This window comes from Lepidochelys olivacea (assembly GCF_965140295.1).
Source record: "Lepidochelys olivacea isolate rLepOli2 genome assembly, chromosome: 1".
Lineage (NCBI taxonomy): Eukaryota > Metazoa > Chordata > Testudines > Cheloniidae > Lepidochelys > Lepidochelys olivacea.
This window is the reverse complement of record NC_140411.1, coordinates 57548209-57565501: the sequence shown is the minus strand read 5'-3', so window position 1 is coordinate 57565501 and position 17293 is coordinate 57548209. Positions and strand designations below refer to the sequence as shown.

The following is a 17293-nucleotide window of genomic DNA, read 5'->3' as shown; positions in this document are numbered from 1 at the left end:
TGAAGTCAAGTCAAAGGCCTGGATTTGTGAGGGATTGAGAATCCATGTCCTTGGGCTAGTGGAAAACTAGAGAAGCCATCAAGTTAATGCAAGCTTTTGCTAAGGAAGGGGTTTAATAAAAGGAGGAGTGGGGGAGTGAAAAAAGGGTAGGGTGTTGGAAATTTCACAACATATGAATATTTCATACTAAAAATGCAGAGCTTTCATAAGTGATTTCTAATCAAGCCTGTCCCTCCATGAGAAAACAAGTGGTCTGAAAAAGGTTGAGGGAATTTCTTAAGAAATATAGTGGCCTTCTTTTCCTATGCACTTGGATGGCCTCTAGTTAGCAACACATACAAATTCCACAGCACTAGTTTTACACAAAAAGAGTACTACAGAGAAATTACCTTCTTGTCCAATTTAAATGGATTACCAAATGTATGTAGCCTTCGGGGTTGATCAGGGTCAAGCTCTCGAAGAGGAGATGGTATCTGCTTTAGGTACTCCTGATAATTTCCCATTTGTGCTATTGGTACACTGTGAACTTGATCTATTGGAATTGAAGACAGTTTTTTATCAAAAGACTATGCCTATAGAAACAGTATGACACTGTTTTGTCAGAATTTAATTCTGGATGTATTTCACACATCCACATTTTCATATCCCATCTTTTTGATCAGGATAATCTGAACACATTAATTGTAAAATGCACTGAGGCTACTACTACACTGATGTATGAAATTATTATCTAATATTCCACTTTACATGCTACTCTGAACTATGATTACTCAAAAGCCCCTTCATAACTGCCAAAAACATGAAGACATTTTATTAATTAGAAGTAAAACACCAACAACTTGAGAAATGTCCTTTCTAATATTGTCAGCAAGGTACAAGATACTTGTAATCTTGTACACACTTAAAACAAAATTCAGCATTTTCTTAAGGGTCCTTGTGATTCAGGTCCTCAATGTCTTCTTGACCGCACAACATGTCAAAATTCACCCATCAATCCTTTGCTCAGCAAGGAGGTAGGCTGGGTAGCAGATTACACTAGAATTAATGTCAGTTGTAATATGGACACCTCTCCAGGAACTGGACACAACTTTTTTAATAAACACTGAATGGTAGTGACATTCTATCGCTACTTAGACCAGACTAATATTCGTAATCTAGAAATGTTATTGGAAGTCCTATTTTTTCTTGTTCTTTTTCCTTTCTCTCTGTCTATTCTTATTTCATTCTTTCCATTATTGTCTTCTACTCATCAGGTGCCACAGTGTAATGAAGCACTTTAACTGCAGAGTACTTCTACTTTTGAGCTCTACTACTACTACTTTCAGAGTAGCAGCCATGTTAGTCTGTATTCGTAAAAAGAAAAGGAGGACTTGTGGCACCTTAGAGACTAATTTATTTGAGCATAAGCTTTCCTGAGCTGTAGCTCACAAAAGCTTATGCTCAAATAAATTTGTTAGTTTTTAAGGTGCCACAAGTACTCCTTTTCTTTTTACTACTACTACTGTCATTTATGGCTAGCACAGGTTATTGTATTGCCTGCTGAAAGTCACCAGAGAGAGAAAAAAACTGAATTAGCATGGAGACAACTACTCTCCTTTCAGGTCAAGGGAGAGGCAAGTTGGCAGGATGCGGGGGGAAAGCTTGTTCTGCCAGTGCCTATTATGTACCTATTATATGGACAGAGGACTTCAGTGTCCAGGACTGTCTAGAAGATATTTGTCCTTTGATATACCCAGAAAGCTGGAAAAAAGAAGTGAAACAAAAACAAAAGAATCAAAAGCTGATGAAAACAAGACTGTTCTTAAGACAAGGACAGTCAAAGAAATTAAACAGAAGACAAGATTTGTCTTCTATGAGCCATTGGAAAATGTCTAACTTATAATAAAGGTGTGGTGGAAAAGCCCAAGAAAAGTCACTGGGGTTCATGTGCAACAGCTGCAATCTTAGAATAAGTTCATTTCAGAAAGAAAACCTCATTTCAGAAAGATGCTCCTAGCTAAGCATCTATTGAAGAAGGCTCAACTCCATTCAGAACACTATACAAAATTATGCTAATAGTACTAACTACTACATATATTAAGATATGCAAACAATAAACCAAGAAATCTAACCTTCATCTTGTCCTTTGAGAAACTTGCGAGTTATCTTCATAAGATTAGACCTCATTCTTGTTAAGTGATCCAAAAGATTCCTTCGGGGTATATCATAAGCATTTCTAAATGTCTGAGGTTTCAATTCCTACAGTTGCAGCAATATAATAAAGCTTTGATTAATACTACATATGAAACAACATCTAATACTTCAATGGAAGTGTATTGAAAATAACAACATTACACATAATGGTGCTTACCTTATTCAGCAAAGCTATTTGGAACCCAGCATACTCCTTCATATTGAGGTCTAGAAGTCTATGAGGAATTTCCCCAGTAATCCCCTGTAGCAGTTGTTGAAAATCGTTCCTATGTGCCATAGACAGGTTGTGTGATCTGCTTCTGACCTTAATTCCAGTCTCTTGCGCTACCTTTTTGCCTACAGAGCCAATGACTCTATCGGACTCTATTTTGGCCTTAATTTGAAATAAATAAATAAATAAAATTGACAATATACTCTTAAAATGATTAGTCAGAATATTAAATTCATTCCTAATTCTCACCTAGAAGATTCGGCAATGTGCTAATACACTATAAAAAATATAATGTGGAAGAGTGTTTAAGGTGGTTTGCTGAATGTACTATTACAATTCTAAATCATTAGAATATGGTAAACAGTTTTTGTGTCTAGCTCTTTTAGGTATTTCTAGGGTGCCCATTATCATAGTATCTACGCACCAATATGCATGCAATGCTTTTATTTTCATAAAAATGCCTTGATTACCATTATAGGAAAACTGTGCCACAATTTCTGCATGTGCTCATGGATTTCACTTTTCCCTGTGAAAACAGCTGAAGTCTTAGAATTCTCAAAGTAACTTATCTCATTTAACTGTATTTATTATGGACTCATATGATTGTGTCAATTTCTTTTTTTAAAAGGTCAACAGAAGATAAGAAAAGAACCAGAGATTAAAGCAAGGAAGAAGCAGTTCAACTCCAACAAAATGAGGGAACACACTGCAATCTTTTGATTCTTCCTCCATTTGGCAGACAATCCACCACAGCCAATAATTTTTCACCTGCCCAGTATGTCCCAAAATAAATATGCTCTAAAATGTATCACTAGTAGTTTGGCAGAATACAGCTGAACAATGAGCCAAAAATCATTTGAGAACTTCTGACTGCTATATAGTGTTTATTCAGAGGCTGCACTTGAGAAGTTCCTTCCATGCTGCAAGATCAAATGTTATTTCCCATTTTAAGAACAGAACTCTCTTAAACTAGTAGAATTTTTCAAAAGGAAACAAATATTTGAAGAAGGATCACTGTTTACTCTAATGTAGCTAAAACATACTGTAGAACAATGTATTTTATGTATTTTGAGCCAAAAATGTATAAATATACAGATTTATATATTATGCAAGATTTTTTGAGCAAAATGATCACACAATTTGGTAAGATTCATCACAGATTTCCACAGGCTATAGCTAGGAGTTTAAAAAATAATATTTATATTGAAGATTTTTAAACTTTATGAAATTTTAACATACAAAGGCATTAATACTTGCATCTCTACATCCATTTGTGTCAAAGCTACTCAATTTTGTGATTATCCAAAAAAAAAGTTTGACACAACACAAAACATAAGTGATAATGGGAAATCAATGGTTTTTAGCTGCTAGAGCAGGAGACTAGCCGGGAGATGTCGATTCGATTCCCCACCACTGCCAGTGGCTTGGGGTGTAACCTTGTCCATTCTGTGCCTGTTTCATTTGTAAGCAAGCACTTCAATAGGGATGAAAGGCACTGTTGATGTTTTATATTTAGCTAATGCCTTTCATTTTTTATGGATCCTGAAGCACTTCAAAAACTATGGGCCAAATAGGAAAGGCGGCTACATTTTGGCCCAATTACATATAGGCACAAATCCCTAATCTCATGCCAGGTGATTTTTAGCACAGAGCAGGAAGGACTGCGCCTTTTTAATCACAAATATATTCAAGTTGGCACATATGAAAATACTGCTCGTATACTATATACCTTGAGTCATCCAATCAGCCACATTTCAGTATGTATGTACAGTTTAGTCTATAAACAAAGTTTTCAACTAATTCAGAGAATGGAAAATGTACCAACAGAAATCACATGTAGGAATTCAGGTAACTTGAGGTTTCTTGCCCCTTTACTATGAGAACCAACATGGTTTACTGATATTTTCAGGTTAGTCTGATATTAGTATAACAGTGTTTTTTAATTTTAGTTTTCATTTTTTACTGCTCTTTTGCATCAACATTACCTGTTGACTCAACTTTTTGAGGTATGAAATGACACTGTAACTAAGTCCATATTCCACACTGTCTGCTATAAGGTTAGGCGCTCCCATCATTCTCACAGCTTTCTTCAAAGGCTGAAACAAGTAATATATACACTTACATATTTATATCCTTGTACATTTGTACCCTTAAGTTTGTAGCAAGAATTAAAAGCACAATATTGCTTAATGCATTCGTTTCAAAGTGAATTTGCAACCCCTGAAGACAACATCATAACATCCGTTTCCTTTAAGTATTGCAACATTAATGTGGAATTATTAAATGTTCGTGGAGGTATAGTTCAAGCAGTAGTTATACCTGACCAAGTTTTTATAATATTATGGTCAAAGGGAAAAGTCAAGATATTAATGTAAATTTTAGGAAAGTTATTCTTCCAGGGGCATACATGACGCCATAAATGTGAAATCCTAGATTTGTACACATTAATCTTTTATTATGTTCAGAACATCCTAATTGCTTTATAAAATATAATCCAAAAGAAGGCAGTTAACAGAACAAGCTAATAACTGAAGATACAAGTTTACCATAAATTATAGGATACAGCAGCAATTTTAAAAAGCACGTACAATAAATCATCTTACCCCTAGATAGTAAGGAGGCATTGTCTTCAAATAGCTTTCAAATGACTGCCGCCATTTTAAGGTTGGCTTTGCTTTGTGTACTTTGAATAAGTCATCTAAGAAGTTATACAAACAGAGATAAAGTTAAATGAGAGGTGCGTTTCTTAATATAAGGCATCACTCACCACACATTTTCTAAGAACATTTCTTCTAAAGGTTCGTCCTACTACACTAAGGCTTAATCCGAGCTAATCACTATTGGATGCAATCCATGAGATTTGTAAGGAAGGCAGAATCTTGTAACATATTTATAAAATCTAACTCATCAGATCCATGGGAGTGGGAAAAGAGTGCCTTTGCAGTAGCAGCAGGGGGGGAAGTGGCAGTCACAGCATATTAGAAAGGGAGTAAGATACCTGAACAATAAACACTCATTTTTAGAAATCAACAGGATTATACTCAGATTCAGGAATGGTAGCAATTTTTTGATAAGTGAATCATGAATATAGTAGGTGTCAGAAAAATTAGAAGTTCTCTTTTCAGTAGGAATATTACGTTCTTAATGTTTTGGATTTATATAGGCTTATGATTATTAACAGTAGCATTAATAACACAAAAAATGTAACTAGGCTGAAGCAATTTTCCATCTGCCTACCACATCAGAAGGATTTGAGAAAGCTGTATTTACCTAAGAGGGGAAGGAGGACTGGATAATTGTAAGGCATCACAAACAGGTTCACACAATTCAGTGCTGTACTGGCTTTCAAGTAACCAAAAGGATGGCCAAGTTCACTATATTTTGCACTATTGCTCACATACACCTGCAATAAGAAGAGTTCGTGTAATTCATGTTGTACATAAATATTTTTTAAGTGCGAGTTCTAAGTTAAAGGTCTGATGTCAGTGAATTTACAGTAAATCAACACATAATTATAATTTAATTTCAAGTTATTTACAGAATACTATTTCTCAGCTAAATGTCCTTTAGTTAGTACATATTCAACTTGCCTGCCAACACGTCTGAGGAGATTTCCTTTCCAGGATAAACTGGGTCAGCGGTGAAGGTTCTAACTCATATTTATCAAAAGGCAGTTTGTCAATGACCATTGGTTCACAGTCAGTGCAGGAGAACTTCACTACAGGGTGAGATGTGCGAGGTGGCTAAACAGAAACATTCAGCTGTTAAGTGTGGGTCTGCACCAACAAATACAAGATCTATGCATACTAAATCTTACTCTGAAACAATATAAAAGTGTTTTTGAAAATTGTCCCTTAGTATCTGTTAATGTGTCTCTGAAATAAAGAAATATGAACACTAACTTAATATTTCATCTTATTGAACCTTGAACAGCTGTTGGGTTTAGGTAGGTAGTAAATACTATCTTAATATAGAGTAAGTATATTTAGAAAGTAAAAGCTAAGTATTTTAACTGCTAAGTCAACAGGTCAGGCAAGGACAATGATTTGCAAATGGAGTAGATTATCCTACTCTATTTAACATCTTTATTTATGACTGGGAAGAAAATGAAATCACTATTGATAAAGTTTACAGATAACAGAAAAATTGGGGGAGTGGTTAACAATGAAGAAGTCAGGTCTCTGATTCAGAGCAATCTAGGTCGCTTGGTAAACTGGGCACAAGCGAACAATATGAATTTTAATACAACTAAATGTAAATGTAGACATTTGGGAACAAAGAGTGTAGCCCATGCTTACAGGATAGGGGAACTCTATCCTGGGAAGTAGTGACTATGAAAAAGATTTGGGGACAGGGATGGAGCGTGGGGGATAACCAGCTGAACATGAGCTCCCAGTGTGATGAAGTGGCCAAAAGAGCTAATGAAATCCTGAGATGCATGAACAGGGGGAATCTTGAATAGGAGTAGAGGTCATTTGGCACTGGTGCAACCACGGCTGGAATACTATGTCCAGTTCCAGTACCCACAATACAAGAAGGATGTTGATAAATTGGAGAAGGTTCAGAGCATAGCCACAAGAATGACAAGAAGATTAGAAAACATGTTTTACAGCAGTGGTCTCCAACCTTTTTACGCACAAGATCATGTTTTGAATTCAAGGTCAACCCAGAATCTACCCCGCCCCTTCCCCAAGGGCCCACCCTGCTTACTCCCTGCTTACCCCTCCCCCACCTGCTGGGGAGCTGCCAGGTATCCCCCACTGCCTGCGGGAGTTGGGGAGCTGGCAGGGGACCCCTTTCACTCCAAACTGCAGGGATACCCCGCAGCTCCCAGCCACCAGAGGAGGTGGGGGTACCCTGCAGCTCCCAGCTGCTGCGGGCTGAAATCATGGAGGTCTGCGGTCCACGACCTCCATGATCAAATCATAGCCTTAGCTATGTTCTTATGATCATATTGTTATTTTGACAAAATATGTAGAATTTTAAAATATCGTGCGCATAATTTTTATTTTTTTGGTGCAGAATTCCCCCACAAATAAGGGTACTTCCTGAAGCAATACCATTGAAGTTGCTTATGCTCTTGTAGAACAAGCTCTCACCCTGTGAGGGGAAGGAAGATGCAACTACTGGTAAAGCAGGATATACCCCGAGATCCTCTGCGACGATATAACTTGACCTCAGACTCGTTCTGCTATAGCGAGAAACTATCTAGGTGATTTTCTACTTTGTTTTGTCCTTTTCAGGTAGCAGGCGAGAATATGTCACACACATCAAGGGAGTGAGGTCTCCTTTTTTCAGATGCATGCGGTTTTGGAAAAAACAAAGTACTCACTGGTTCATGTGAAACTCCAAAACTACTCTGGAAGTGAATACCGGACATAGTCCTAAAGAGACTTTGTCTTTATGGAATATAGCAAATGGTGGACCCACCATTAGGGATCCTAGCTCAACCACCCTTCCATCTGAGGTGGTGGCCATAAGGAAATCAACTTTCATTAATAAGTGACCCATGAAACATGTAGATACTGGTTCAAAGGGAGGCTTTGGGAGTGCCGAAAGTACAAGATGCAAGTCCCAATGAGGAACATGTTCCCTTTACTGGCAGAAAAGTTCTGATAAGTCTCTTTAAGAATGTGGTAGTCAACAGGTGAGTGAAAACTGAACAACCATCTGATAGTGGATGGCACGTACTGATTGCTGCCAGATGAACTTATACAGAGCTGTGGGAAAGCTCAGCTGTTTTGAGAGAGAAAAGCTAGTCCAAAATGAGGGGTATATCCACTGACTCGGGAGATAAATGTTTTGACTCGGGAGATAAATGTTTTGATGTACCCAGATGAAAAAACGTTTCCACTTGGCTGAATAGCATTTACTAGTGGAAATCTTTCTGCTATTAAGGATTGTTTATACAGCTTGAGAGCAGTAATGTTCTAATGTCAATTCCCATCCAAAAACTAAGAGATTAGAGGAATCTCTTCGGAGTTGGGATGTTTGATCTTGCCCTTTTCCTGTGTCAAGAGATCAGGAAAGGATTGGATGGTGACCAGAGACTCAGATGACAGTTGTGGGAGATTTGGGAACCAAAACTGTCTGGACCGATCGGGGACTATAAGGACGTCACTTGCCAGGTCCTGAAGAATATTCTGCAGGACCCGAGGAAGTAGTGGTTAGGGAGGAAAAGCATAGCTGAGATGGTCTGATAAGGGAAGAAGGAAAGCACTGCCCTGAGAGTGTAGCCCTAGAGCTCCTGTGGAGCAGTATGTGTTACATCTCATTTGTTTGAGAAGGAAACGTCCCTCAATGAGCAAAGATGATGTTTAACAACGAATCATGCAATTCCCACTTGTGATCGATGGCAAAATGCCTGCTGAGGGTGTCTTCCAACATTTTGAATTCATGGAAGATAAGCTGCCAACATGGTGATTCAATTCTTCATACACCACTTCCACAGGATGACTGCTTCTACACACAGGAAAATATAGTTGTCATGTTATCGGACATTGAGGACATAGCGGGACCAGATGAACTGTAGAAAACCCTCTCAAGTTTCTCAAACTGCCTGGAGTTCCAGAAAGTTGATGTGCACCCTGGTTTCTCAGGGTATCCAAGTGCCCTGCACCATAGGGTTGTCCATGAGGACTCTGTAGCCTAAGAGAGAAGCGTCTGTAACACTTATCTCGTCTGGCAAAGATGGTAAGAAGGGTGCATCCACACATACCTGATAGGGATCCTTCCACCAGATCAGGGAAGACATTACTCTTGAAGGAATTGTTACCATGGTGTTCATGCTGTGTTTGGTTGATGAATGTACTGTCTGGAGCCAGACCTGAATGGAACATAGGAGGAGTCTGGTGAATGGGGTAGCATAAGTACATGAAGCCATATGCCTCAGAAGGGAAAGATAAGTTCTAACTGGAGCTTGAGAGTTGAGTATAGCCTGACCTACTAGGGCGCTCATAGTTCAAAACCTGTCCCATGGTAAGGAAGTTCGTGCCATAACTGAATATAGGGTGATCCTTGTGAAGTCTACAGGCTGAACTGGAGTAAGGAGAGACTTTTCAAAGTTCACAGCGATTCCGTCGGAAGAAAGTAGTTAATGCATTGATGTGGTCGACTTATGGGCTTCCTGAGATGTCTTTGCAATGAGAAACTGATCATTGAGAGAAGGGGAAATGGTGAAACTGTTCTGTCTGAAATGAGCTGTTATTACCAGAAAGACCTTGGTAAAAACCTGGGAGGGGGGGGCGCAATGGTGAGGCCAAATAAGAGCACCCTGTATGGAAAATGGTCAGGACCCACCATGAATCTGAGAAAACACCATTATGGGCAGGGTGAACAGCCATGTGAAAGAATGTCTTTCATATGTGAAATCGGTTTGTGAATAACGTTGTTGAGATTGTGAAGTTAAAGAATAGGTCTCCAACCTTCTTTTTGGGAACCTGGAAATACGTAGAGCAAAAATCTCTAAGTGCTCTATTGCACCTTACTGGAGGAGGGATTCCACCTCCTAACTGAAAATGGGGGTTTTGGAAGAGGTAGATAAGTAAACCCGACTGCATAGTAACAATATCTAACACTCAATTGTCTGTTATGGCACTCCAGTTATGGAAACAGAGTGCTAAACAACCCTCAAATAATATATGGCGGTTGGGAAGTGGCAGCCTCATAAATGGCTTGCAGCTCTCAAATTCCTGTCAAAAATATCTTTTCATTGGAGGATGGGATTGAATTGAAATGATGCCTTAGACATGCAAAGTGCAGAGAAACTAGTGTTCTGTACCTTGTGTCTCTTAAAAGGAAGGTCATAAGATCACTAATGATACAACTGTGGAGGAGCCAGTCTAGAAAGGCTGCCTGTGATATTTCCTTTTTGGGGCAAGCGTATATGTTCCCAGGGTGCAGCATGTGGCCCCGGAGTCCTTTAAAGCATGTATGGACTGATCTGTCTTTTCATTGAAAAAATAGATCTCAGAGGGTAAAAATCCTCCACAGTGATTTGGACCTCCTGGGAAATCCTGAAGTGTGCAACCATAACTCTCAGTGCATCACAATAGCTATTATTATCAATGTAGATGACATGTCCGCTGCATCAATCGCTGACTGAAGTGTGGTTCTGGTCACCAGCTTAACCTCTTCTATGACCTCCTGGAAGAGAGCGCTGTCCTGCTGTGGTAGTTTATCCAAAAAAAATCTGTGCATTTGAGATAGCTATACTTGTCCAACAGCACTTGATGGTTCACTTTACAAAACTGAAGGCTAGTAGATGTGAAAACCTTCCTTCCCTATAGGACTAGATGTTTAGCCACCTTGTTATGAGGAGTGGGTTTAAAATGTTGTTGTCTAGATTCCTCCCTGGCAGCCCTGATGACCAGAGCATTTGGTGCAGCATGGGTAAAAAGAAATTCCACTCTCTTAGCTGGAAGAAAATAGTATCTCTATGCCCTCTTGGGAGTAGTGGGGTATGTGGTTATGTCTGCCACGCTGCTCTAGCAGGTTCCAGAATAGCTTTATTAACTGGAGCTGGTGGTTTGCAGGATATCCGGGAGTTTGTATTGAGGGTCCTAGGCCTCCTCTAGGGAGATCTGGAGTTGTTCTGGCCACCTTTTGCAATGAATTGTGAATCTGTTTATGATTGTTCTGAGGGGACAGAGATGCCAGGATGACTGCTTCATTGGGCGATGAAGACGGTAATTTTGTTGTTAGAGATGGAACTGTTTCATATTCCTCCTCTTCTATGGGGTCTCAGGAGGAGTCTCTGTCTCTTCCCTTAGAAGGGAATGGTGAAATGATTCCCTTGCAGAATACATGGGCTCTCTATATCTGACACACAGGTCCCAGGTTCTCCAGTATAGCTATCCTGTTGGTTCAGGAGGCAGTTGTGGGGGGCTCAAAGGCATGGGGTACCAATGGTCCTGAGGCAAATGTCGAGGCAGATGTTGGTATCAGAAGGCTCGGTCTCCTATCTGGACTAATGTTTCTTGGAGGAGATGACGGCTCTTCTAGAGGTTCGAATTCTGCTGAGGAATGGGAAAAAAGGGTCTGGATCCAACAATGGAATCAACAGTTTTGGCGGAAGAAAAGCACAGCTAGCAGATAGAAGAGGAGATAGGCTTCTATCAAAAGTACATCCCCTGGTGGAGTCAGGAGAGAAGGTCCCAAATGATGGGGGAAAACTGAGACTCATAAAGAGCAAAGATATCCTCCAGTGTAGTATAAGTCTGATCTCTCTGGAGTACAAGGAGTCCAATCCATTTGTGCTGTCAGGGTTGGAGGAGGGAGGCTCCGTGTGGCCGGTGTGCGATAAAGTGATGGTACCTTCAGTGGTAGAAGCTGTGATTATGCTGGAATCAATGGATCATCTTTTTGCCTTGGATGGTACCACTGGAGTGGATGTTATTGGCAGAGTCTAATACTGATAAAGCCCTGTATTTATGAGCTTTAGAGTCATGGCCCGGGGACTCAGGATGTCCAACGTCTTTAGGGTTTGAACAAGCAGATTTGCTCGATTTAGGCAAAGTTGTATTGGACGTCTTTGAAGCAGAACTAGAGGGTGCTCTTATGCTTATCCAAGTGTTCCGTCTCCTGACAAGATGCTGAAGGGGGGGAATCTGTGGGTATGGATCACCCTGCAACAGTCAGAGCTTCTGGCAGGAAGTGTGCTCTGCGTCAATTCACGTTGATGTTCAGGGGTTGCCTCAGCCTGTGTCCGACGCTAGCTTTGTGGCCTTCTGCATGAGGTCTTTTCTAAGCCAGAATTCCCTCATGTCATGCCTATGGCTAGGGAAAGAGCGGCAGATAATACACCTAGCTGCGACGTGTGCCTTCCCGAGACACGACAGATAGAGCTGGTCATTGTTGCTGACGAAGACCGAATGTGGGCAGGACACAGAGTTTGAAGTCCCAAGTTCTCCCCAGTACTCACAAGGGGGTATGGGGATAGAGAAGGTCCCCAAGTTGGGAAATTAACTACAAAACTGCTAAAAACTATAAAACTATTTAAAACTTACTATCAGGAACTATATACAAAAGGCACCATGGCTAACTTATTACAGATTGAAGGAATCAAAGGAAAGTTCCAGGCCCTGGAGGTTCTGACCAGCGGCAGCAAAAAACTGGATAGGCAGTCAGTTAAGACATAGCAGGCCATAGTTATGCGAGATTGGTCAAAGCAGGTACAATAGTTGAACTTTTATTTAACAGACCCATCCTTGTCACTAAAATATTAGTCTGTGTCCAAACATGCCAAGCAATCCGTATTTTCAAATTAGTTTTAAAAACCCAGATTAGATCAGATTATATAATTAAACTGTGTGTAGTTTAATAAAGTTTCAAAATCATCTGAACTCTATTGTCCCAAGTAAGTTATTTAAAAAAAGGAGGGGGGTACTTGGTTGAGGGGAGACACCAAGTTTTGAAATATCTTTAAAAGAGCCGCACTACTAGAAAGTGTGGGAACCACGGGCCTAGAGCAGTAATTCATAAAACTGTGTTAAGTCCAGACTCAGATGAATGAAAAAACAGCTCCATAATACCCAAGTGCACAACGCTGGTTTTTTTTTTGTTTGTTTGTTTTTTTGGGGGGAGGAGGTGTTTGTTTTTTAAACAGTTGCAGGAGTTTAATTTTTCTTCAGAATAGGCTAGCCTGCCATACAGCTCAGAAGGCTGTGTATGTCTTACTGGACTGGGCACAATGAGACAATGAATATACACAAACTAAATAAGAACTAAATTTAAGAATAAAATACTCCCACACACCACACTAGTCTTCCATTTTCTATACTCAGTTGAAGCATTTCATGTTCTCTGCAAGCCAAATGCACAGAACACCTTAAAGTTTGTAAACTTTAATAAATCAGAGGTAGGGCACAAAGACTAAAGTGAAGATCCTCTTATAAAGCAGGAAATAGCCCAAAATTACATCAGTTCAACTAATATTTTCAATCAGTGTTGACTGTTATATTATACTACATTACTAATACAAATTGGCATGGGTACATCCTTTTATTCGTAATTAAATAGAGCACAAAGAAAACTAATGTATTGCAAGTGAAGACTTTTTACAATGTGAGGTAAAATTTCTATTTGTGGTAGATTAGAAGCACTGCTACACTGAACAACAGGCGATACGGGCCAACTCTGCCACTTCTGCATTGAAAGAACACTGTCACCACTAGCTTTTACCTTTTCCCAATTTAGGAGATATTTACATAGAAGTGCCCCCCCCCCGCCCCTAACCAGCAATAGTATGTCTTTTGGATGGTTAAATATGATAGTTCACATGATAAAGAGACGAACATGCATCAGTTCTAGGATCTTTGTTTGCATTCTAAATTGTGTCTTAAGGGAAAATTCTCAGTTTGATCTCTGTTCAAACTCCAAAGAGATACATTTAAGTAAGATGTTTAATGTTCACAGCATTGTGCTCAGATGTTAGCAATAAAAGTCTTATAGGCAGTTTGTTTTTTAAAGAAGCAGATGTCTCTTATGCAATTATTCCACAATGAACATAGTATGTTAATTGCCACGCAGTATCTTATTCACAGCAGTTGAAACATCTGTTTCTGAAAAGAAATGCAGCAGACGTTAGCCTGAATTTCCTTTACAGTGCTTATATTTGAACCAGGTAACCCAGGATTTAAAACCATGAACAGGAAACAGTTAAATGATTTTTCCCTCACTTCAAGGACTTACCAATGTTGGAGAATTTTGATCTGGCCAAAAGGATTCTGGAACAGGCCAATGGCCTATGGGAACTCCAGTTTTAGGGTTTGGTCTGACATAGATAAGTTTGTGACAGCTGTGCCAAGGTTGGGGTCCAAAAGACCTAGCTATATCCATCTGTCCATCTATAAAAAAAAAATTACCTCCATAACTCTATATTTAATTACATAGTATTTCAAATTATTTAAACACTTTAAATGGAGTGTGCAAGGATTTTTATACACCTTAAGAGGGATATCCTTAAAAGTATATTAGAAACCACAACAATAGTATATACCAGTTTCCAAGTAATTTTTAGCATTTCCAGCAGGAATGCTAACTAATTTAGAGTTGAGTAACACTGTTGAATGCTTACTGAATGGGAGTCTGAAAAAAAAAAACAGTTCTTCTATTATCTGATGTACTTTCAGAACTCAATTGAAGTGTCCTTTCCTTATCACAAATACTAGACGAATCAAATATTTTCCTGGTGCATGAAGATGACATGAATGAACTTTTAATATACAACATTTCAGAGTTAGAAAAAAGCTAGTATTTTCCATGAACTTGTTCTAGAAGAAGTAGGCAAGTTATTCATATTTAGAACAAAAAAGGAGTAAAGCTACAGAAATTTAAACCACTCAAGAATGTGGTCATATTATTACATTAGAAAGGAACAATGGTGTCTAACACTGTAGTGCTTCTTTCAAATTAAACTATGTACATTTCTGGCTATTGTTAAATTTGAATACCAAATGCAAATCCAATTGGTTATAAAAGTATGTAGAATTTTTCAAATACCTTCAATCGGTGAAGGATCTGGTCCAGATTTTTCAAAATTTATTACTACTCCACTTTGCACTTTTTGAACCAATGACTCAAGACACTGATTCAGCATTTTTGGAGAACACACACAATATGAGCGACCTAGAATGAAAGAAAAAGTCTCAAGACCAAGTCTACTATTTTATATTTCTCCCTTCACCTTTGAAATTTTTTCAGACTAATCCATTTAATAGAAGTCTAGCTATAATGCATTTAATTTAAGACATTTACCATCCTCTCCCAATGTAACAAGTATTCTAAAAGTGACAGTATGCTGCATGTTTATTACATTCTCAAAATTATTTTGCCCATGCAAGCAGGTATTTTTGTTTATAAAGCAGTGGCCATTCAGAGAACACCAGATATCAACATCTACCAGGTTATGATATTTGAGGAGCTCCAGTTATATACTATTCTGAAGTACCCTGTATAAAGAAATAGTGTAGTACCTCAGATACTATGTTAGTGGATTATTGTTAGCAAATATCTTATTGGTAACTACTGTATAACCAACCACATAGTAATTAGAAAAATAAAAAAAGTATCAAACTATACAATTACTTAAAGTAACAAGTTTTGTGTGTACAGAATAGAAGATGTCTTCATAGATTATGATAGGTTTCAGAGTAGCAGCCGTGTTAGTCTGTATTCGCAAAAAGAAAAGGAGGACTCGTGGCACCTTAGTGACTAACAAATTTATTTGTTAGTCACTAAGGTGCCTCGAGTCCTCCTTTTCTTTTTGCTTCATAGATTATGTTTGTCAATATAAGTAAGGATTGTGTTGTCAATGTAAGAAAATGACCAAATGACAAATAATGCCCTGCTGTGCTCTGTGTATCAATGTCTCAAAGCTATAAAAAGAGTACTTCTATTACTTCCTGATGGGGAACCTGAGGTATTGCCCTAATACTGTTAAGTATTGCACTGAATCCTTTAAAAAGGTATAGTGCAACTAGAGCATTTTAACAGAACATAAAATCATACAAGATACCAATGGAAAGAGACTTATAAAGTCATGCAGTCCACATCAATGCAGGATTGTCTCCTACACTATATTTTAAGTCTGTTTTCCCAAGGGGGTGTCCTAAGTTCCCTGTAAGCTGTACAGCCGTGCAGCAGGCTATCAAGGGTCCTGCACGTGTGGAGAGGTGCCCCTCCCCCAGCCCGCCACAGAGAGGAGCTCCTTCTCCAGCCTGGCCCAGCCCAGCCCGGCCAGAGCTGCCAGGGAGAGGAGCCCCTCTCTCTGGCCCAGCCCAACCAAGCTGGAACTGCCACAGCCAGGGAGAGGCCCCTCTCACCTGGCCCCAAGCTGCTGTGGCAAGAGAGGGCTGGGGGAGTCCTCTCTCCCCACCGCAGCCCTGGGGCAGCCTGCACCCCACCCCTCATCCCTGGCCCCACCACAGAGCCTTCACCCCAAGCCGGAGCTCTCACCCCCTGCACCCAACCCTCTGCCCCAGCCCTGAGCACCCTCACACATCCCTGATCCCTTGCCCCAGCCCAGAGCCCACACCGCCCCACTCCCCAACCCTCTGACCTAACCCTGAGCCCCCTCCCATACCCCAATCCTCTCATCCCCAGCCCTATCCCAGAACCCGCACCCCACCCCTCTGCCCCAGCCCTGAGCCCCCTCCCACACTCCGAACCCCTCAGCCCCACCCCCACCACACATCACCTCCATATTGATGCACATAAAATTAATTCCACACATGGATGTAAAAATTAGAGGGAACACTGATGCATCCATAACTTCCCTTGGTAGACACTACACAGCCCAATACATCTGTAAATGTTTTTCCTTCCATAACTGCATCTTATTACTCCTAGTTATACCTCCGTGTATCACTATGTATTGTCTCTTCTACTTTCGAGATTATGCCTATCAAGTATTTTTAGACTTATGTCCCCTCTTAGTCATCCCTTAGCCAAGTTGCTGACATTCAGCTCTTTTAATTCTTAATCAAGAAACTAGAAGGAAGAACAAGAAACTTTGCTGATCTAGTTATGGAGAAATATATAAACAAGTTACAAAGAAAACATATGTTACTTCGTTGAAGCAGCAAGAGAGTCTATTAAATGATTTCATTAATGAAGTTCTGAACGCATCTTGGTAACAACTAAGAAACATACTTCATTTTAACTTTATTGCCTTTTACATTTTAAGGATTTTTTCCTTGTTAACTTAAGGTCTCTACTGAACTCTTGGAATGTGAGCTCCCCCTTGTGGCACACTTCAACACCTTTTAAATGGCCCAAAAAGCCTTTTTAATCCAGTGGTTGAGGCATCTGCTTTACATTCTGAGAAGTGTGGGGATCACATTTACTTGAAGTTTCTTTAAATTCTTTCCTTTTCTCCCTCTTCTCCCA

The 17293-nt window shown here is 39.6% G+C and overlaps 1 protein-coding gene across 3 annotated transcripts in view; it reads right to left on the bottom strand.

Moving 5' to 3' along the window:
- Nucleotides 1–17293, bottom strand: part of INTS6 (integrator complex subunit 6) — a 76048-nt gene that overhangs the window by 21454 nt on the left and 37301 nt on the right. For all 3 annotated transcript variants that reach the window (XM_084643131.1, XM_084643130.1, XM_084643132.1), the window contains 9 exons: nt 14906–15031; nt 14096–14250; nt 5995–6147; nt 5675–5807; nt 5008–5102; nt 4390–4500; nt 2351–2566; nt 2112–2238; nt 390–532 (listed from right to left, as the gene is read on the bottom strand). In XM_084643131.1, the coding sequence (XP_084499257.1) occupies nt 390–532; nt 2112–2238; nt 2351–2566; nt 4390–4500; nt 5008–5102; nt 5675–5807; nt 5995–6147; nt 14096–14250; nt 14906–15031 (1259 nt within the window). The remainder of the gene's footprint in view (nt 1–389; nt 533–2111; nt 2239–2350; nt 2567–4389; nt 4501–5007; nt 5103–5674; nt 5808–5994; nt 6148–14095; nt 14251–14905; nt 15032–17293) is intronic.